At 46.1% G+C, this 22,564-nt stretch overlaps 2 protein-coding genes and 1 long non-coding RNA gene across 3 annotated transcripts in view; 2 read left to right on the top strand and 1 right to left on the bottom strand.

Moving 5' to 3' along the window:
* Positions 1 to 12,601, top strand: part of ADAMTS2 (ADAM metallopeptidase with thrombospondin type 1 motif 2) — a 174,419-nt gene extending 161,818 nt beyond the window's left edge. The window contains exons 19-22 of the mRNA XM_063168778.1: positions 1,820 to 2,027; positions 2,374 to 2,503; positions 3,510 to 3,599; positions 7,867 to 12,601. Of these exons, the coding sequence (XP_063024848.1) occupies positions 1,820 to 2,027; positions 2,374 to 2,503; positions 3,510 to 3,599; positions 7,867 to 8,327 (889 nt within the window). The 3' untranslated portion in view covers positions 8,328 to 12,601. The remainder of the gene's footprint in view (positions 1 to 1,819; positions 2,028 to 2,373; positions 2,504 to 3,509; positions 3,600 to 7,866) is intronic.
* LOC134424747 (uncharacterized) lies at positions 458 to 18,245 on the bottom strand. The gene is made up of 4 exons (XR_010029483.1): positions 18,001 to 18,245; positions 15,224 to 15,409; positions 14,739 to 14,837; positions 458 to 618 (listed from the first exon to the last, which is right to left on the bottom strand). It is a non-coding gene; the product is annotated as an uncharacterized LOC134424747 (long non-coding RNA).
* On the top strand, positions 17,681 to 22,412 carry LOC134424746 (uncharacterized). Its single transcript, XM_063168779.1, has 2 exons — positions 17,681 to 17,797; positions 19,465 to 22,412. Exon 2 carries the CDS (start codon positions 19,467 to 19,469, stop codon positions 20,454 to 20,456), a length of 990 nt encoding a protein of 329 aa, XP_063024849.1. The 5' UTR covers positions 17,681 to 17,797; positions 19,465 to 19,466; the 3' UTR covers positions 20,457 to 22,412.
* The last annotated feature ends 152 nt before the right edge of the window (positions 22,413 to 22,564 follow it).

Here is a 22,564-nt window from a genome sequence, read left to right as displayed (position 1 = left end):
TTACAGGTGATTTTTTGACTGGCAGCAGGTTATTCCTGCCACATGTAGGACTATTCTTTGTGCTACTACTGCAACAAGAAAGGAATATGTTGATCCCAGCTTTTATCTCTGGGGACCAAGTGTAGGTTCCAGGAATCACAGCAAATAAATAGAACATACCACAATATTTCCTAACTTCCTTTCAAAAGAAAAATATTTGAAAGAGAGAAAAGGCAAGAAACTGTGCCCCATAAACTCTGCATGGGTCAGGGTTGAACATTTATTTATTGGAAAACTGAAGTAATGACCTAACCATATCTCAGACTCTCTGGAAAGGACTGTATCCTCCTTTCTGCTGCAAATATAATTGGGCCCAGGTACCACAAAGGCTCAATAGGATCCTAAATTGTACTTGGATCCCTGAAGTTTCAGTTAGCTCTGTTTCCATAGAATGTCATCCAAGCGTTTTGCTCTTGTACATAGGAGAGGCAATTATTAAGGTGTTTTACAAAGCTCTGGGACACTCTCTACACTAATATGCTGCTTCTTCACTTCTGGGAAAAACTCTTCTTTGTCTCAGAAGTCACCTCAGGATTCCTGGCTTCACAGCTCTTGCATTTCTTCACAGCTGTGTAATTTCTGTAGGTTACAAAGAGAAAGTTGGGAGAAATTGTTACTTTCTGATTAACTGGAATGTGTAGTGCAGTGCCTTGTACTATTTTTTGACCGTTTCCAAACTCAGGATTTTATGAGTACTTCAGGACAATTTCTTCAAGCTCAGGGTGTTTCTCCAGACTATGTCTATTTTTTGGTGAAGTTTATCCCAAGAATATTGTTTACGTGGAACAATATTTCCATCTTGCACATGTCTGCACTCTGTAAATATTTATAGACTGCTGTATGTCTTCACTTAATTTTAACCAAACTTTCAGTAGTCTAGGTAAACTTCCTTTGTGCTGTCTGTCCCTGCTGTTCTTCTCTAAGTCCTTTACAATTTGTAGCTGTAATTAATGAGTCAGTTTGGGTGATCAGTGAGAGTTTCAACTACACCGCATTACAAACTGTAGATTTCATTTTTCAGTGGCCAAAGTGATTTAGAAATTATGAACTTGACCTTTCTGGTTTTCAGTGGGGTGTTGCCTTCTCCCAAACCAAACATTTATGATGATGAGGACCCTGATCTGCCCAAGCTCAGCACTCACAGCACTGGGTTTGCCAGCAGCAGATTGAGTCTAACATGGCCAGGGATATGGTCCATGGAGTGCCCAGATGTGGGCCAGGCAGGAATTTGTCACCCAGATGTTTTGGCTTCATTCAACCAGCTGGTTTGTGCTGCGTTATGAGACCAGCACATCTCATGCACCCAGACCTGGGAAGCTCAGCAGCACTCTTGGGTGGCTGCTTTTGACATAAAAGTGATCCTATTTTTATGTGAATTTTTGGAAAGGGCAGCAAATACAGCAAAGTAATAGTAATGCTTACTTTGGAGATAATGAGAAAGAGTAATATCGAAGATTTGGGTCTTATTAATGACATTTCAGGGCCAGTCAAATAACCCTCACCATAACTGCTTCTGGGGTTTTTTTTCATATCTTCTAATTTTCTGCATATTAGAACTAGTATTAACATCATGTTAACTGCTTATGTTTTTTCATATTGTCTCATTTTCTCCATATTAGAACTAGTATTAACATCATGTTAACTGCTTATGTTTTTTTCATATTGTCTCATTTTCTCCATATTAGAACTAGTATTAACATAATGTTAAACCTGTGCTTAAGAATTACAAATCAACAGATTGACTTTTACTCTGCTCGCTCTCTTTTCTTTACCATCCCAGCTGGGTTACAGGGGAGTGGGAGCCTTGCAGCAAATCCTGTGGCAAGACAGGGTACCAGGTGCGGTCTGTGCGCTGCATCCAGCCCCTGCACGACAACACCAACCGCTCCGTGCACACCAAGTACTGCAACAACGACCGCCCCGAGGGCAGGAGGCCCTGCAACAGGGAGCTGTGCCCGGCACAGTGGAGAATTGGACCCTGGTCACAGGTCAGTCTCTTCCCCGAGGTCTCAAACAAACTAATCTCTGTCTGGTGGAATGGGCATGACGAGTAATGCCATCCCTGTATGTGTGAATAGATGGCTCTGTGGATAGATGGCTGGCATGTGCAGTTGTTTGTCGATTGCTCAGACCACAGCTCGTTCTTGGAGTGTTTCACCATTACTGGTGGACCACAAGAAGCAGTGAGTGGCTCTCCCTCGCGCTTCACTTCTGCAGTGGTTCAAATAATGTACTGTGTCAGCTCGAATCAAGGACAGTTTAAAATGGAGAAGCTAATTTCTGATGTGTTGTTTGCAGAGGGTGGCTGGGGTGTAACTGTGCCTGTCCTTTCAGTGCTCTGTCAGCTGTGGCAATGGCACCCAGGACCGCCCGGTCCTGTGCCGCACCAGGGACAATGTCATCGGCCTGTGCAAGGACAGCAAACCAGAGAGCGTCAGGATCTGCAGACTACCTCCCTGTCCCAGTAAGGGCTTCTCCTCTATAGCTTCTGTTACTTGTTGAAAAAATAATTATTTAATTATTTGCAATGCCTTCATTTAATTGATACTTGTGTGCTATGCCTGTTGGGGCAGGGGCACTACTCCATAGTTCCTGTTTTGAGTAGAATTCCAAATGTGGAGCTGCTGTGTGGCTGATGGGCTTCTTGGGCACTCTTCTCCTGCTGGGGACCTCTGCTTGGCCCATGACAGCCTGAGACCTTGGGGCAGACCTCAGCACAGTGCTGATGGCCAGATGTGGCCAGCAGCCAACAGCTGCCCTGGGAGAGGAGCAGTGCCTGAGTCCAGCCCTGCACCCCTGAGACCTGTGGGGCTTGGCAAGGGGCTGCTGGGCTGTGGCTAACCAAGGATGCCTCTTTGCTTTCCCCACCTCCACCAACAGTTCCATTCTTTTTCATTCTGTCAAACACAAGTTATCTGCAGGGGTTATCTAACTCAGTTTTTAGAAGCTGTAATTAATTTGTTCCTCCTTAATCCAGGACAATAAGGCCTTTATCCTTGTTAGCTTTTCAGCTGTTTGCAAATTATATTTGTGAGATCATTTCACATATTCCTGTTATTAAGTCATTCATATTCTTTTTTTCCTGATGTATTTCTCAGGGTAGCTTTTGATTTCTAATTAATTAGAAGCAAGCTGTCAATTATACTCTCCAATACAAAGATTTTAATGAGGCACTGTAACTAAACTAGACTGCATGTCTCTGGGGATGTGTGACCCTGCCATGAGAAGTGCTGCTGAAGAACTGGCCCTTGGGCTGTCTTCAGTGTTGATTGTGAAGCGTTGGGCATGAGCTGTAGCAACCTCCCCAAACAGCTCCTTTTGCCCAAAATCAGCTTGGTTGTAATCCTTCTCTGGGCTCCTTCACAACTGGAGCCCACTCACTGTCTGAGATTGTCCCCTTCTGACAGGACAACAGTTTAATGCTGCCTAACATATGTTGTGTTGCATCTTTTTTTTTTCCTCTATTCAAGGAAACGTTTCTGATCCTTCAAAGAAAACCTACATGATACAATGGCTGTCAAGACCCGATCCAGACTACCCCATCCAGAAAATATCTTCAAGTAAAAGACCCATTTATAACTCTGCCTTTGCCCTTAAATGCATGCCACATCGAATGTGGACTTTGCCTTTTGCTCTCTTCTTCTCTCTATGCGGAAAGTTCCCTTGACTTTGCCAAGTTTAAATCTTGGGCTGAATCTGTTTTTTCACACCAGGCACTCGGTGCTCGGTGTCTTTCTTCTCTGGAGCTTGCGTAGCACTGGTGGTGGAGGTCTTGAAGTGTTGGATGTGTGAAGTTGGATCTCCACAGTATGTTGCAGTCCTCTGAAAGGGAGCTGGGATCGGTTTGCTTGTTGCTTGGTGGTGGTGAAAAAAGGCTCTTACTGGTTCCTGATGTTCAGTTTGATAGCAAAACTGAGAACTTATTGTGAATGTGATCACATCACAATAATGACACCTTGTAGTGCTAAAGTTCTCCTTTATCTAAAAACCCGAAATCTCGTAACTCTCTGGTTTCAGTTCGCTGACAGGGTAGTCTGATGAGTGGAAGAATTTTTTCATTCCATTTTCCTTTGTGGTGCTGTTGCTTTCCTCACCCTTGCTGCTCATTTTTTTATTCCTGACCCTCACCTTTATGTTTGTGACCCGTGGAGGGCTCACTGGGAAGCAGAAGCTGAGTTTCTGTCGGTTCTTCCCCTGCTGCTCTGATGCCATTGCTCTGGCCACACTCCTGGTGGTCGTTTGGAGGGTTTTTCCTCGAGAAAAGCTGCCCTCATTTTTTCCATCGCACAATTTTTGCCAGTTTTGCTCATTTTCACTTTAGAAGCAAACCCAAAGCAGAGCAGGCATGGTCCATGGTGAAGGTGGCGTGGTGGTGTTTTCCTTGACGTGGCGGAGGCAATATGATGTTTTCATTGACTACGATGTCTCCAGCTGCTCAGCATGGAGCTGTTTATACTCATTACATCTCTGGTCTTTTTTCACCATGTGCATGTCTGACTTGACTGGTATGGTTGTGTGCGTGTGTGTGCGCATGTGTGCTCTTAGATGTGTCAACTGGCAAACATAACAGTGTGAACTACTACAGAATTACCTCAATTTTTATTGCTTTTTTTGCTTAGGAGATGAATTTTAGAAAAATGCCTTAATGTTGAAATGTAAATGGCATTAATTTACCAGATCCAGCTTTAAATATGAACAGTACACTGGTACCTTGAGTTAATGTTCATATGGAGTGTTTTTACTTGAACGATAACTATTGGAAGGTGGTAAATTAAATTGGAGGTTGATTTGCACAGTGCATATCCATATCTTCATGGAGACAGGATTGTGGCCTGACTTACTGAGATTTAGCTGGCATTCGTGCTTCACCTTCCGTGTTTGTGTTGAAGATTTGGAATTCACAAGTCATAAACTTCTTTGTGACAGTCAGTACCAATAGTAGAAATGTAAAACTGCAGTCTTGGAGCAAATTACTACCTTATTGCTTTGATAATATTTTTTGGAAAAGTGGCATTTTTGAATCTTTGGGTCGTCAACAGTGTAGCACTTCAAACTTGTCATTATCATGTGATCACATATTAAAATTTTGCTGTTAATATTTCCTGAAACATGTTAACAATTTACATGACAAGGTGAAAAAGCAAAGACACGTATCTGGCACTGAATACTGTTATGTAAAATAATCGGTGTTTAACTGTATAAATATATTCATGACTGTTACCTTTAAATAGACAATGTTTAGTGATGTTTCAAGAGATGGGTGGCTATAGAGAATGGTGCAATAAGGTATCTGGGCATTGTGCACTATGTCTATATGCACTTTGGTTTATCAGGGATATTTTATTAGTGTTTTGTATGTATTTAACATAATATTAAAGATGTGCCAATTCAGTTTGCTTTTCAATATTTTTTTATGAGACTAATGTGTACCAAAGTGACTGTGAAACTGATTTATTTTTTTCTTACTGATGTTTTGAATATATACTTCCAGTCTGTCATGCATACTGCAAGTAAAAATAAATAAAAGTTCAGCAAATCTGGATATTTTGGTTTGGATAGAGGATCAAAATTTTATTCTGGCATTGAGAAGTAGCAGAGTTTATTTATACAACTTATCAGATGTCACTAAACTTATTACATAATGCAGTTTTATTTCCATGTATTGTTAGGCTTGACATTGCATGTTTTTGTTAGGAAAAAAGGCATTTTTCTAAAGGTGCTGTTACTGATTCTTACAAAGCCAAGAACAGACCTGCCTCGTTAAAATTGCATTTAAATATTGTATCTCTTGGCTTTTATTATGGAAGCCATTTGGAGGAATATGCATAAGGGTCATGCATCACAAGGCAAAATTTTCAAAGGAGACTCTTATGGGGTATGTAAAAATATAGATAAATTGTATAGGCACATTCAGGCCTTTGTATGGAGCTATGCATGCAGGTATGAACAGTTCCAGCTCTTAAAGGCTGGTTTGAAAATCTCTCCAAAACCAAGATACTACTCTTATGTTCCTAAGGAAGGAGTCATTCCTAATCTCCAGCAGTATTTCAGTTTAGTATTTGAAAAACATGAAAAATACCTGGCCCATTCTAAAGCAGGAGCTAGAATTTTGCTTTTCTGCAACAAAAGCAACAATCAGAGCATAGATACAATGTACAGGAGGTGTTTTCACCTGCCTCAGCCAGCACTAGCATTCTAGAGCAGCAGCACCAGCTATTAGTTTATTTTAGACTGATATGTTTGCCAATGAAACACCCACGATGCCCTGTTTTGTTAACTGAGGATGAGTGGAGAGGTGGCACCTACGCTTTCCAAATCCCCTTTTGTGGCTGAACCTGCTCTGCTTCTCTCCTTTGCTGTGAGGGTGCTGACACGAGGCAGTGCTGTAGCAGGAGGGTGAGATGTGACTCCAGATCAGGCTGAGAGCACTGTCTCCCATCGGGTGCACTCTAAATAAAAGCAACTAATTGGAGTTACTCAGCCTTTGCTGTAAGAGTAGGTGGAAATGTAGTAAGAGCAGGGGGAGAGAGACAAGTGATTTCATCTCTGTCTCAGCGCTCTGGTCACAGAGAAGATGTTTTATTAGTGATGATGCCAGGTGTTGGTCAGTCTGCTTTTCTCCCCAGCCCTCTCCTCTCCTACAAACCCTCTGACTCTTCTCTCAGCATGGGCTGCATGTTGGGATTTTTCCTTCCCTGCAGTGCCTGGCTCCATTACTTTGTCCTGGAGGCAGAGGATGGAGCTGAGGGGTGTCTGTGTGGGGCAGAGGACAGGCAGCTTTCTCTCCAAGGAGCCCGCTAGACCCCACCACCCATTCCCCACCAATGCATACAGTCCTCTGCCTCCCCTGAGCAGAAACCACAAGGGTTTGGGGAATCTCTGAGTAGGCTTCGGCTTATGTTTCCCAGGCAGGAACACTTTGACCACTTCACCTTTAATGCCTCAGCCTACAATTTGCCACCTGCATTTCAGCAAGATCTGCCATAACACCATATAGGGCAAATTATTGTAACTGCTATTGACAGCTTAAAGTTTACAGATTATCATTCTTTCTCTTTTATTACAGTCATTGACACAAAAATCAGGACTTTTAGTCTCACAGTCTTTAATGGGCTTGGCTCCATTGGACTGGAGTTTGTTGTTTCAAAGATATCAGCTCCCTTCTAGGAAGGAGTAGAAAAGCCTCATGGCACCACTTTTCTCTCAAACAGGAGACATGCTGAGAAAACACTATTTTCAGAGTAGAGGTACCTGGCAACAATATCACCCCGATTAGTGGAGATGGATTAATTCTGAGAATTATCAAAATAGGACTCGACTTTCCTGAGACAGTCTGGATAAATATATGTTACCCCTGACTGTGGTTAGTCACTGTTTGGTTGCAGAAAAGCATTAAAAGGAGCAAATAGGGAAAAAATAGATTTCTTAATATAAAACTTCATGACTTTGTGGGAGTTCAGTGTAGATTTAGAAACAGCACAGCACAATCAGTGGGTTTTAAGTATAAACCAAGACAGTAGCACAATTCGTTGTGGCTTCACGGCCTTAAGGGTAGAGCTTCCAGGATGTGAAGGCATAAATTCAAGTGTGATGGTCTAGAGCTTGACTGGGGCTGGTACATACAGTTCAGGTCAGCTTTTGCAACTCTTGGAGTTGACTTTTAAGTTGAATATAAGCCTGCTTCTGCTTGTAGAAGGCTCATTTGCCAGTTTCCCAACCCACTTTAAATATCAAACCCTCCGCCCACTGCCAAAGCTTCAGCTGTGTTTCTTTTTCTGATTAATGTGGAGATGCTCTTTATTTATCTGTTCCCTTTTTCTCTTTCAGAAGATCATTGTCAAGGAGACAAGTCAATGTTTTGTCGCATGGAAGTTCTCTCCCGTTACTGCTCCATTCCTGGGTACCATAAGCTGTGTTGCAAGTCCTGCAACGTGTACAGCAACCTAACAGAGGATGGCAATGCAACCAATGCCAATGTAAATAAGAATAATGTCATTGAGGAGGAGCTCCTGACCACCCTCAGCCCTCCTGTGGGAGTGCCCACCACACAGTCTGCCACCAGCCCTCCTCTGCTTCCCAAAACACGGGCACCCCCTTCCAATGCCACTGAGGAGCACCCAGAAATCAATGCAGTGGATGTTCCCTACAAAGTTGATGGGTTGGATAACGAAGTACCACAGCACAACATCATTACACGGAGGAGGCCTTATGAAAGGACAAGGAATCAAAGAATTCAGGAGCTGATCGCTGAGAAAATGAAAAGAGAGACTCTTAGGAAAATAAACTAAAATGGAAATATGGCACAAGCAACATTTTTCTCTTATAGAGATGTTACCAACATCATAGTATTGGCCATCGTAGAGACTAAGAATGGGGAAAAATTGAAGTGGTGCTATGGCAGAGATACCAAATTCTCAAGCCTACTATAAATGGAAATGACAGATTGTTTCATAAGTGCTAATCTGAACACTTTGATGGCTAGGTTAGGTGTACAGGGTACAGCGGAGTGTTAGTGCAATATCCCTACCGTGTCCCACTGAATCCAAACAAACCATGTTACTTAGGTCAGGTTAGCCGGTTTCTCAGTTACAGGCTCCTTAAAGTTTCTATGCCTGTGTAAAACTGCTTGGAAATAGAAATGGGAGTCACACAGTATGGCAGAAAGCAGTCCCAAGATAACAAATCCCTTTAACTCTGACAAGCAGGGAGTCAGCACTCCTGTGATGCTTCTGTGCCTTGCACAAACCCTGGCACTAGCACAGCCAGCTTCGGGAAGGCTCCTGGCACATGCCAGGCTTGGTTTGGCTGACCCTGGCAGAGCTGCCTCTGTGGCCACAGCTCAGCATGTGCTCACGCAGCTTCCTGAGCCAGGGCTGTGTAAGAAAATATAGAGAAAGCTCTGTAGCCATATATTTATGTGTAAATTAAAAACTGAAAAACAGTAGCTTACATACTTCCATAAACAATTTCAAAGGATTCTCCTAAACTTTTGGACACACGCAAGACATTTAGTAGGGTAGATCTGGCCAAGTTGGACTGAAAACATCCTAGTCTTTCTGTTTACAATTATCCATACTTTTTATAATCTTTAGGTTCCTGTAATGCAACAGCCTCAGTGATCCTTATTGGTTGGTGCTTTTTTTATTGGTCTGATTTTTTTTTCTACCCACATTCTGTTTAACTTAAAGATGACTGGATTCTTGTTGTCTTTTCTTTGGTGCTTTGTTAAGACAAACTTTTTTTTACCCCCACATAGGATGCAGTTATTTTTGAGAAATTAATTTTTTATTATCTTCCTTTCCTTAGGACAGCTTTATTGGTGCAGAAGTGAACAACTGTTTGCTGTGCCCTTACATGAACACACACACACATATTGTGTATTCACAGCACCAGGTCTGCTAGAAAACTTTAAGATGTGTAACCTGACAACCCTTTGAGTACTTTTTTCCCCCTCAGGGTCATCATGGCTTTCATAGGTCATTTTGCATTCCTGGTTGGAGAACAGAAGATGATCTCAGCTTGGCTCTAACTCTGCCGAGACAGGGAGCATGGACTGGTTCCTGCTGTGAGTGGCATCTGAGCAGATTTTTTCCTGGCTTGGATTCTTCCATTTGTTTCTTCTTTGCTGGTAAATCTCCTGCAGAGTCCAGGGCTTCCCTGAAATCCTCTCTTTACCACTAGGTAGGTTTGGTGGCTCCAAGTTCATATTTTCCAGTCTGAGAGGAAGATCTCACCCTCCAGCTTGAGCTGGTCCTGGTTTGAAGCAGCACCAGCGATAAACCCATATATAGAGTCACAAAATTATTGGGGATGTGCTGCATTCCCAGCAATGTGTGAGCTCTTCTCTGGCCCAGCTGCTGGCAAAGAGCTTCACAGGTATTGCAAGGTGAAGCATGTGTGACTCTCTGTGATCTGCCTTTGACTGAATGAACTGCCCAATCTCCTCTTCCAAATGAGCCATTCCTGCTGGAAAGGAGGCTAGAGCCTGCAGGAGCCTCAGGCTTTACAGCACCTACATGTGGGACTGTGTTTGCCCTGAAGTGTGGCCAGAAGTTTTTGAAGCACAAGCCTGGTCTAAGAAAAATTCTCCATGGAGTTACTAGCCCAGGCAGAGAAGAAATGTTTTCAGCTGGGGTCGTGTCATCCAATGCCCCTTCTTACACAGGACCACAGTGATACACTTGGAGCAGCTCAGTGCAGGGATGGGAGCTACAATGAAGACCAGGATAGCTGGGAAGCCCAACAGGCCTGCTAAGAGTCCAGAGCGTTGGAGAACATCTCCTGGGCCAAGCAGACGTGGCTGCAGATGTGGAAGCAGCAAGAATCACAAGCAAAAATCTGTTCTGGTTTGGAGGAGTGAAACTCAGGCTGTGCAGTTTGGCAGCACAGCGGGAACAGTTCCACCCCAGACTTTCACTGCTGGGACATGGAGTTCTCCTGCAGACAAAGGGTGCTTGTCCTTGGTGTCCTGTCCCCCTGTGCCAGCCCTGCTGGCTGTCACACAGCCACGGTGTGCAGGCAGGCCCAGGCAGCCTCGTGCCAAGGGATTTGTGGTTGCCTACAGATGGGACAAGTTTGAACAACAGTGTAGGGTCAGGTCACATCTGTGCACAGCAGCAATGTAGTAATGAGCACTGAAGGGAAAAAACCTCACCATTCTATTTATAAGCAAGGGAGATGTGTCTAAATCAACATCATTCCAGCTGCTGTGCCATGGGAGACACTTCTGCAGCTCCCAGCCTGTAGTCATAGTGTTTCTTGCCTTCCACGTTTCCTTTACACTGATGTGGTTAGTATAAAACTCATCTTTTCCCCTTCAAGCTAATATCCTTTTAGCTCTGTGGACAATAAAAATAAACCACAACCCCCAGCTTTTTTCATAGACTAGGAAGCTCATCCAAGCATATGAAACTTAGGAAAAACTTTTACAAACCCAAAGATAGAAAGGGTTGGAGTTGGATTTATATAGATGGGAGGTAAAAGTTTGGTGCCTGGAGGGTACCAGTCTTACCCTCTGGGGTTTTTAAAGACCCATTGCTCCAATCCTGAGGTAACTCATCTAATAGATTCTGTTCTGCCCTAGCTTCTGGAATAGGCAGAGTGAAGAAAAACCACAGGAGGCAGTGCCCACTCAAAAAAGCTCAAAAAAGCATTTTTCCAGATAAAGTGGAAAGTTCTGCTGCCTCAGGGAGCAGGAACAGCCTCCTGGAAGGCTGGTCTGGGGCTATGTTAGGTCCTGTGTCATTAGGAACCCAATGCAATGCCTGGTGGCATCTGCATTTTGGAAGGGCTTGTGTCCCTTCTCGGTCTCACCTTTTGAGATATTTAATTTGATTTGTTTCTCAATGGTTTAAATTCTACTGAATATTTCTCTAGCTGTTTTTTTTGGGAGAACACTAAACTACCTGAGGCAGCAGCTTCAGTTTACATTGCTCAAGACATCGAGAGGCTGATGCACCATCTCTTTGAGGAGCAGGAGCCACCAGCTGCCTTCTCTTCACACTCTTCCTGTATGAGAAGGGGGGAAGTTAAGTCTCTTCAGACCAGAAAAGATGCCTTCTTTTCAAGCTGCCATGGGTTCTTCAGAAGGTGTTTTTTTCAGCATTCCCCAAGAACATGTACATCACTTCTACTAGAAAACACAGCACCGAGCTGTATTGATAAAGAAAAAGCAGCCCAGGACAAAAGATTTCTTTATCAATTTTGCTCTCCTGAGCTGATCTCATTTCTGTGTCATGCAGTGGAAAATTTGGTCATTTTTTTGTTTGGTTGAACTTTGACAACTGTTCCACCTTCTCTACAATGCTGTAATTGGGCAAGAGCATCATCACAGTGGATCTTCTGTAACGAGTTTGCTGTTGCCCAGGTGCTGCATTTTCAGACACAACAAGCAGAAAGCAATATTTTAATGTAACCTAATCCCCAGAAACTAAAGCAGGTTTACAAAAAAATATATTCCTGCAGAGACCATCTCAGTGATCTGAGAGATAAAGTAATGTGCTCCCACAAAGCAATGTATTTATGATCTCACCATGCAGGTACAGTTTTCTCAATTGTCATTTTTCTGGCTGTCTAAACTTAAAATCCAAGTGACAGCTTCTCATGAAAAAAATCCCAAACAAATTCTGGTTTCTTTGGCTTCAGTCATCTGCCATTTTTCTCACCATCGTTTCTTTAAAAATTTCTGTTATCTATTATGAACGCATCACTTTTTATATCCATATATCCATTCAATATTTAGAGTCTCACAACACCTCCATAGAATGCTTTCAGATACTTTGAGAATTCTAGAAATGGTGCTTTACCAGTACTCAAAGGGGGTTTTATTTTATTACATAATGCATTTAATATCTTATTTACTCACCTACAATGCACAGTATTAGCTATGTTCATCTGAATATCTATATGCAACTTCCATTCACTTACATATGCCTTAACAGAAATTGCAATAAATAGCCATTTCTTGTATATTAAAAATGTATATACAAATTAGAATCTTTAATTTTATAATTTATTAAATTTAAATGTCTGTGTTCTTTTGCAAAAAAAAAAAAAAAGTGTTTGGCTTTTCCCTGTGCTTTTTTCATTGAGTCAATGTTATGCAGAGATGCTGGAGGAGGAAGAACCAGCATCTTCAGGTTCAAAACCAATTCAATTTCTACAATTTAATGAAGTGGGATTGGGATACACTTGCTGCCAAAGTCCTACATCCTTGTTAAAACATCCATTATCCAAGGCTAAATATCATGAAGTCACTGGACCAAAACCTCAGTTGACAACTGCACAGAAATTAATCAAACTCACTTAAACCTGCTTGAGGCCCAAATCCATCCTGGGCCATGTGTCATCTCTTTAAAAGGCTCAGTTATTTGGGCTTTTATTCAGGACTGATGAGTGAATTCTGCTTTGCATGTCCTATTGATGAAGTAATTGCTCCTTTCCATGAAGTCCTTTTGCACACATTCTCCTGCTTTATCCTGCACACATGTAGCTGGGTTCCCTTTAAAGCATAATTGAATCTTTCTCATCTGATTGAAGTTTGTTGCTTGAGGATTTGAAAGATCCCTGCTTACTGTGATTATTCAGTGAGCACCATGCTATGCATTCAAGTCCAGCATTCTTTAATCAGGTAAGGAGCCACCTCAACACTTTCCATCTGGAAAAGTCATTTACACATTTAAATGCCCTAATAAAACAGTGGACAAGCCCAAACCTGGGGCTCCTTTAATGTGATAATTCAAGCAGCATTTACAGCTGTGACAAGGGTTGTATTTAATTGCCTTTTGCTTTCATAGATTTTGAGATTTTTAGAGTGTCCATGGCAAAGGGTGTCACATCCACACCCCAGACATGAGGGACACCCAAGGTGGGGTTAGTCATGTCCAACACCTCTCCCTCCCCCTGGTCTTGCTCTCTCTCTCTCAAATGCCAAAAGATGACACCCACAGGAGGCCTTCCCTTCCTCTCCTTGCCTGCATCACATTTTTATCCCTTTTCACCATCATCTGGCTCTGAGGATTATTTTGTTTTTTTTTTTTTTTTTTAAGGCAGCTCAAGGAGCTGCAATTCCAGGCCAAGAAAGCAATTTTCAGGTTATTCTTAATTACACCAGGCAGAAGGCAGCAGCTCCTCCAAAGTGCTGTGCGAATTCCACTCCCCTTTCCCACAGCGAGGGGGGCGCAGGATGATTTCCAGGGTGTTCACACAGCGTGCTCTGGCTTAACGCTGGGCTTTGCTCACAGGGGTCAAAAAAGGCTCCTGAGCCTTCCTGGGAGAGAAATGCCTGGAAACTCCGCTAGGGATGTGTATGTGTGTGTGTCCATGTGAATATGTGTTTGCATACGTGTGTTTGTGTGCGTGTGATTGTGTGTGTGTGTCCATGTGAATATGTGTTTGTGTGCGTGTGATTGTGTGTGTGTGTCCATGTGAATATGTGTTTGTGTGTGCGTTTATTGCTCACCTTTTCTCTCCCCCTTCCCTCTCCCCACCACGTTTCCCAGTCCCTCCTCCTTTAGCCACTTCCCAAAGCTGAGCAGGGCCCGAAGAGATGGAGCCGCAGAACCACATCAAGCACTTCTAAATCTCATTAGAGGAAGGAGCAGAGCAGGATGACACGTGTGGGAGAAGCCTGATCCGGGTTAACCTCTGGGTTTTCCGCTCCATCAGCAGAGCGCTGTGCCCAGCATCCCCCGGACGGAGCCGATCGGCGCAGCCCCAGCGCTCCCGGCACGGCTCGCCTCGGTGCGGCCGCCGCTAGATGGTGGCACGGCACAAGAACTGCGGGCACGGAGCGGCCGCTGGACCGCGACCCCGCCGGGAAAATCCCCGGGTCTGGGGGGATGCGCTCGGGAAGGGCCGGGGGAGTCAAATCCCCTCGGCTCAGCGCCCATCGCGGGTGGGTGGAGCGGAGATGCTGCAGGGCCGCATCGTGCCCTGCCTGGAGGAGGGAACCTGCAGGACAGAAACACAGACAGCGCCTGCAGTGGAGAAATAGAGCCACGAGCAATCCAACCGGCCAAAACACCGAAAATAACTCAAGAATAAGCTGTTTTCTGGGGTTATTTCTTAAGGCATCTAAACATATTCCAGCCCCTCCAGAAGAAAATTTAGAGGCCAGTAACATAACTTCCATTGATGATTGTAATTTAATTTTAAAAAATCTTTTATTAAAGAAACACAGCAGCTATTGAAAGACATACCTGTTTTAAGTGACCCGGGCTGCTGGCAGGACAGGGGGTTTCATGTGACCCTGGCAGGAGAAGGTTTTCAAGTGATGGCAGTGCTGCCCTCACTGAGACCTGCAACAATTCACAGTGCTCACTCTCCAACCTCTTTGTGTGGTACATCCAAGAGGAACCAACCCACACCAGCGTTCAGGCACTTTGGGACATGTATAATCTAAGTGATGATGAAAAATTCATCTATGCAAAGGTACGATTTAAACATAGGCACATCAGTAATAACAGAAATGGCATTCTTAGAGCAAGCATTCAAAGTTGCACCTTGTTTCTTTTAAATTAAGATTTTTTTGAGGATGCAGGTGATGAAAGAAGAAACCAAATAGCTGTGGTTGAGGTAAACAAAAAAAGAGATATATTATATTTGTCCCTCCCATGTAGCATGTTCTATTCACTGCATCATACCTTTAAGAAGGAGGTAACTCCAGCAGGGAGGAGAGACTCACCAGGGCAGAGGAACCATCTTGAAGACTCTTTTTAAAGAGGATGTATCCATGCACATCTGCAAGTTTGGAGTTTGTTTCCAGCTCAGTGATCCTCCTCACAAAATGTTTTTCCCAAGCTCCATACTGCAGCTGTTTAGCATAGCTGATGTCTGAGGGTTTTTTTCCTTTAGATGGTAATCACGTTTCCTGCAAGCAAGAAGGAAAAATTGAAGGTCTGAGTTACTGCAGCATGATCCCTGAAGATCATTGCTGTTAGTGAATTTAATGCCTGAAAGGTTGTGGGTCATTTCAGCTAAATTCAGCTGTTTGGCACCAGAAGTCCAGAGAAATAGCTTAAGCTTACGTACCTGTTATGTTGAAATAATAAGCAATGGCTATTTCCAGAAAAAAAAAATCTGCTTGGAACCATATCCCAAAGGGATGCACAAGTCTGCTGAGCTGCTTATTTCTTTCTAATGGAGATGAAAAAAAAACCTGAATGATGAGTGTGGGCTTGGGTGACTAAATCAGCTGTTAAAGCCAATTCCAGCCTGAATGCTGGTAACACAGAATATTTGCATTAAAACTAAAGTAGTGATTTTTAATTCAAAATTTCTGCTTTTTTCTTCATCCCTCCAGCAGGTCAGGACAGGCGTAGTGGGGAGCAGCAAGGCCCAGAAATGCAGTCACACACAGGGCACACAGGGGTGTTGTGTGGGATGGCTATTCCCAGGAAAGAGCAGCAGCTGTTGGGGCTTCCTCTGAGGACAGTGTTGGGAAATAAATACAGAAGGAAGGTTCTGCTGCAACATGACAATTCATCTCCCCACGCAATGTGATGCTGCAAGAGAGGCCATGAGGGGGACACTGGGGTTGCTCCAGAATTGCAATCAGTTTGCAGCATGTTAATGAGCCAGGAAACAAAGGCAAATCCCTGCTGCCCAGGGACCCACAAGGTTGGATGCTGCCAGTCCTCCTGGCAAAGCAATTTGCTGCAATGCACTTGTGTGGTCTCAGAGAAACACAAATGGGGATGATCCTGGGAGCACTGGGAGAGGGGGTTGGTGGAGCACAGCCCTGGGAGGTGCCTGGAAGGGCCGGCTGCTGCTGTGCCTCCACAGCAACGTGGATATGCAGCTGAATCCAGGGATGCACAGCTCAGCCTGGGGGTGTACAGCTCAATCCAGGGATGCAGAGCTCAGCCTGGGGGTGCACAGCTCAGCCCAGGCAGGTACAGCCTGGCCCAGGATGTAGGGCCTAATCCAGGGATGTAGAGCTCAGCCCAGGGATGTGTGGCTCAGTCCAGGGAGGTACAGCTTGGCCTAGGGATGCTCCGCTCAGAGCAGAATGGAAGCAGGGACAGAAGAGAGCAGAGAGCAGTGCTAAAGAAGCTGCAAACACCCACGGCCTCTTGGGAAAACCAGCACAAATTTGTTCACAAAATAAGGCAGAGAAGGAGGAAAAACAGCCCAAAACCTTAAGGATTCCCCTTCCAGCACTAAAGCATGAAGGAGCTACAGCTCCTCTTTTCCCACCCCAGCCTGGAGCACGGGCAGCCTTTCCCCTCCTGCAGCACGGCCGCGGCCCCGCAGTCCCTTATGCACGGGGAATGGTCACCAGGCAATGAACCGCAGGGATTTGGGGTTTGGGATGGCCATTCCCAGTGGGCGATGAGCCACAGGGATTTGGGATGTGGCATGTGGGAAGGCCATTCCCGGCCAGGAGATGAGCTGCAGGGATTTGGGATGTGGGATGGCCATTCCCGGCCAGGAGATGAGCCGCAGGATTTGGGGTTTGGGATGGCCATTCCCGGCCAGGAGATGAGCCACAGGGATTTGGGGTTTGGGATGGCCATTCCCGGCCAGGAGATGAGCCGCAGGATTTGGGGTTTGGGATGGCCATTCCCGGCCAGGAGATGAGCTGCAGGGATTTGGGATGTGGGACGGCCATTCCCGGCCAGGAGATGAGCTGCAGGGATTTGGGATGTGGGATGGCCATTCCCGGCCAGGAGATGAGCCGCAGGATTTGGGGTTTGGGATGGCCATTCCCGGCTGGGAGATGAGCCACAGGGATTTGGGATGTGGGAAGGCCATTCCCAACGGGCGATGAGCTGCAGGGATTTGGGATGTGGGAAGGCCATTCCCAACGGGCGATGAGCTGCAGGGATTTGGGATGTGGGATGGCCATTCCCGGAGGGCAATAAACCGCAGGGATGTGGGATTTGGGATGTGGGATGGCCGTTCCCGGAGGGCAATAAACCGCAGGGATTTGGGATTTGGGATGAGGGATGGCCGTTCCCGGAGGGCAATAAACCGCAGGGATTTGGGATTTGGGATTTGGGATGAGGGATGGCCATTCCCGGCCGGTGCCCGCGGGCTGCCCCGGTGCCTGCCTGGGCGCCCGGCGGCTGCGGCTCTGCAGGGCAGGCAGCCAGCGGGATATATTTAGCAGCAGCAACACAACAGGCAGCGGGATCAGCTGACTGAGGCAGGGAGCTGGCGCATGGGTTGGTGTCAGACAGCACATCTCCGAGCTGGAGCGGGGAGCGGCGAGCGGGGCAGAGCCGCGCAGCCCGGGCAGACCGCAGCAGCGCAGGTAAGGGGAGCGGGCCTGGCCGGGGCGTGTGCCGGGGGTCGCCAGGGATAGCCGGGGCGCTGACAGCCAGGGATGCTCGCGGCACGGCGGGAGGGCTGCAGGCAGCGGGGGCAGCTCCGCGGGGGCCGCAGGAGGTGCCCAGGGCCAAGGCGATCGCGGCCGGGCGGGATCTGATCCATCCCTTCATCGGAAGAGTTCTTTACCTGCAAATAGGTGATTTAAATTTCCTTCCGGAGGAAGGGCGTGTTGGCAGGACCCAGTGGCTGATTAGCGCTATCGGGTTTAACACGACATGCCCGCGCCCCTCGCCAGCAGCATCCTCGCTCTCATTGCCGGGCCCAGGCTCTGACACTGCCGGGCTCAGGCCAGGGCTGGGAGGGAAGGAAGGAAAAAGCCTTTTCTTCAAGGCTTGGAGACATGAGAGAAACGGAGCAGGCAGGAAAATGATAATAAAAGGGCCCTAAGGTTTAAAGCAAGCATCTCCTGCTCTCAGGGCAGCAAACCCCAGCTTGGCTGGCTTTTCCAGCAGCACATGAGGAAAAGCAGGGAGGGCACAGCAGCCTGGGGAGGGACAGACCCGGCACGAGCTGCTCATTTGTGCTCCGTGTGTGATCTGCAGCTTTGCAGGGAGGCTCAACAAAGCCAGATTTATTTACAGCAATGACAAGCAAGGCATTAAAATAGCCAGCAAAGCACTTTTGCGTTTAATCACACAACAAAGCTATATTGTGTCTGCAGATTAGTCACATACAAATTTCATTGGGGGAAGCAGTGAAAAAAAAAAAAATCCAGGCTGTGTGGTCATTTCTGCCAGAAGGGGAGATAAGCAAAGAACAGAGGGAAGTGTTTGGAAAAAAAAATAAAAAATCAGTACAGTTAGAAAACACCGCAGCACAAAATATACAGAAAAAATTGTAATTCAATATATTTAACTGAGTAGTAGGAGCAGTTTGATGGAAATCCATCCTAAAATGAGTTGAGGATGAGTATTTGAATATAAATTAAATATGAATTAAATCCCTTTGACTCTATGTAAGCACTTAGGGGAGGACCTACCTCTTCATAACTACATTTATGAACTACATTAAAAAATAAAATAAATATGTTATATATATATATATAAAAGTGATAAAAGTGACCCTGTACATTCTCACCTACAGTTTCTAGAAGGGACCACTGTAATGTTGCTTTATGTAGGTGGTGCTCCCCACAGGGGCAGGGCAGCTCTCTCCTGCTGGGTTCAGCTCCTTGGGCTAAGGGTGCAGTCAGAGCCCTGTCACAGCGAGCAGACATGGAGATTAAATAAGGACAGCAGTTTGTGCCTTGCTGCTCCCCCAAGGGCAGTGAGACAAGCTCATGCCTCTGCCCCATGCCTCTCCAGCTGTGCTGCCCTGCATTGCTTAAGGAGGGAGGGAGCACCATTGCTGATCTCCTTAATGAACCCTCTATTTACTGCCACATTTAATGACCTGGCTTCTTTGGCACATCTATGAAGCTCTTCATGAAGCCATGGACATGCCAGCAAACTTTTAAAGCGCGGTTTTTGCTACCAGCCGTGTTTACCTCGAGAAGACATCAGGTGGCTCAGGCAGAAGCCAGGCCAGGATTTCTCTACCAGGGCAGGTTTTCACAGGCTGATCAGCTCTGCTCTGCTCTGCTCTTTGCAGCCATGGCACCCCGGATCAGGCTGAGCCTTTCCAAGCCTCTCCCAACCATTCGGGAAACCCACGAGGAAGCGATGGAGGAGCCCAGCAGCAACCCCAAGAGTGCTGGGAGTGCTGCAGCCAGCCCAGACTCACACTCCAGTGATGACTACATCCAGTCCATCTGCCACCTCGCCAGGCCCACCTTCCCAGCCCTTCTGGAAAGCAGACGTAAGGGTAAGGACAGAAAGACCCTGAAGACCCTTGAGGATGTGTCAGGCTCTCCGTCGCTGGTGGGGACGCAGCAGGAAAGGTCAAAATGTAAATTGACCAATTTCATCTCCAGTGTGGTGCCACTGGGAAAAGTCCCACCTGCAGAAAGCGACTTTTGGTCCAGAGAGGATCCCCTGGAACAAATTTACACCAATGCAGGAAATCTTTGCTCCTCCAAGGCTTCTTCCAATGGCGAAAGTGCCAGCACTGGTTACTCACAGTGCAACTCTTCTGCCCCAAATGGTGACCTTCATCCCACAAACCTGGAAGAAAAAAGCACAGGGAAAACCAGTTTTCCACGAGTATTCAGTTTTCCAAGGCTTCCCTCCCCAAGACCAGTTCAGAAAGAAGCAGTATGCTCAGAGATGAGATATCTCAGAAGGGATGAGGGAACAGTTTTAGGGAATAACCACAGTCAGAAAGAAAATGGCCCCATGTTCATTAACACTGAAGAGCAATTGGCACCCTCAGCCAGAGAGAAGGTGGCAGGAAACCCAGCCCTGCCCTGCTCTGTAGGAAGGCAGAATTTGTTCAATACAGCAGGCATAGATGAAAAAGAAGGAAGAAAAACTTCTCAGTGTTACAAAAATGTCATGGGTGATGTTCCCACTAAGCAGAGATACTTCCAGTCTTTCCAGGTCCCTAAAAAAGCCACCATCCATAACTGGATTTCAGAGCACAGATGCATCTGGAAAGAAGCAAAGATAAAAGCTTGTTTGCTCCCAGCTATTGCTGAAGTGTGAAGAAGTAGCTGCTTAGAATAATTTTATTCACAAGATGTAACCAACCCTGTGCTCTAGCAGCTCTCCCTGGAGTCCTCACACAGAAAACATGGCTTGAACATGCATGCGAGTCAGGCAGACTCTTGTGATCCATCATATCCCTCATCCGTGGGCAAAGGGACAATTCAGGGTCTCATCTGCTAAGGAAACAGCAATCAGTTCTCATTTTGGAAAGGCAACAGTTCATGAAGCATCTCCTCCCACCTACTGCCTAGAACTGCCCTGAGCATGAAGAAAAGCTGGAGAGAGCTGGAGAGAGCACAAATCCCATCTGTGCTGGAGAAGAAGTGGGAACACTGAAGTACCAGTGCCAAGCTGGCAGATGTTGCTGACACTTGAGCACAGCTATCCAGAAAGGAGCCCTTTGCCCAAGGCTCGGACAGTAGGAAATGCTCTCCCTGACACACACATTTACTGGGAGACCCATCACAGATCCCTGCCTCAGCACCAGGATCCCAGGAGAGGTCACCCATTAGAGCAGCAGCATAAAGAATTATCTCTTAAAAATCATAAGAAGTCTTTTATGAGGATTTGCTGGAGGGAAAGGCGGAAAATATTACAACTCCTTGGGTGGGGATTTTCCTGGTGCTTACCCTGTCCCTTTACTCCTGGACTCAGCCCTGTCAGGAGGAGAGCTGGGGGCCCTGGTGGGCTTTGCTGTGCTGGGGCTGTGGCTGCTGTGGAGCCAGCTGGAAGCAGGCATCGTGTGGGACTCTGCACTGCCACAGCCAGGCTGCTCACCACAGGCACCCGTGGGCTTTGCTGCTCAGGTGTGGGGCCCAGGAGCCCACACAGAGCTCTGCAGGCTCAGAAGAGCAGCCCCGGCTGAGGGGCAGCCCAGGGATGCTGGGCTGCTGCTGATAGAACCTGAATGTAAAATAGTAACTTGTGTTTCCCTTCATACCTGTGCTCCTGTATTCTCACCATGCTGATGGTGTTGACTGAGCTTTGCTTCGTGCTGCGAGACTGAAACACGGAAAAAGCAAATGTGCATGTCCCAACCACCCAGCACACAGCACATACAAACAATTCATGCTGATGGAATTGCTACCTGGGATGTCTGCAGGACAAGAAGCATTCCCACAGGGCTGGGAGGCCCTGGCATGGGGCAGGGGAACATCCCCAGGCATCCCTCACTGCCACAGAGACTTCTCCATCAGAGGAGCTGCCATTGGCACTTTATCCTGCAGTCAGAGCAACCTCACCCACCTGTGTCTGGTGTCACACTCTGGTGTCACACTGGTGTCACACTCTCTGTAGCCAGTCAGGAGATGTAGCTGAGCAAACTACAAAGCAATACCAGCCTGATTATTACTACTACTAGGAATAAATGTTTTGGCACAGTGGAGAGCAGAGGGACCAGGCTGTTTGCTCAACAGCAGCTAAGATGAAAAACAGCATTGGAAAGCTGCAATTATAAAAATGCTCACAAGTGATTTCCAAACCACCCTCAAGCAGATTAAATGAAAAAGCAATTTCTACTCAGCACCAACATGAGTGTAAATATGCTCAAGGATCAAAAGGTGAGAGTGTTTGAGCTTCTCATCCTCACATCTCTTACCTCAAATATTTTTTTCTCCTTTTGAAACTCATTATTGCTATGGAGCTGAGCTGCTTCTCAGCTCTGTTTTTGGACTAACCACACATCAAGAATGGAAGTGAAGGTGGCTCCAGCACTCATTAAAGCTGATGGAGAAAGTTGAACCCAGGAGGTCCCAGCCTGCTCTGCCTCCTCCACACCTGCCCCTCCCTTCTCAGGTAAATGCTGGGGTTTAAGCAATGCTTGTCCTCACTGCTCTGCTGTCATTTAAATTCCTCTCCATGTGAATATTTATGACTCTAATGCCTAACAAGTCTTGTGCCAACTGCATGTATCACTGCTTTTGACAGAGGAAACAAATAAAATCCTTCCATCCAGTTGTTGTTTCCATCCTGCATTCCACAGGGCATTATTTTTAGTGCTGGGCTGATCCGCAGCACACGGGCTGTGCCTTGCCTTGCGAGCACCTCCTCACTCTGCCAGGTCACCAGAGGCCTTCACACCTCACCCCTCCAGCAGCTGCTGCCCA

Source organism: Melospiza melodia, chromosome 14 (genome assembly GCF_035770615.1).
Source record: "Melospiza melodia melodia isolate bMelMel2 chromosome 14, bMelMel2.pri, whole genome shotgun sequence".
Classification (NCBI taxonomy): Eukaryota; Metazoa; Chordata; class Aves; order Passeriformes; family Passerellidae; genus Melospiza; species Melospiza melodia.
Note: the sequence above shows the minus strand (reverse complement) of the source record. Positions and strands in the feature narration are given on the sequence as shown.

Excerpts from the sequence above, each read along its gene's own strand:
- LOC134424746 (XM_063168779.1), top strand. The coding sequence starts at position 19,467 with ATGGCACCCCGGATCAGGCTGAGCCTTTCCAAGCCTCTCCCAACCATT.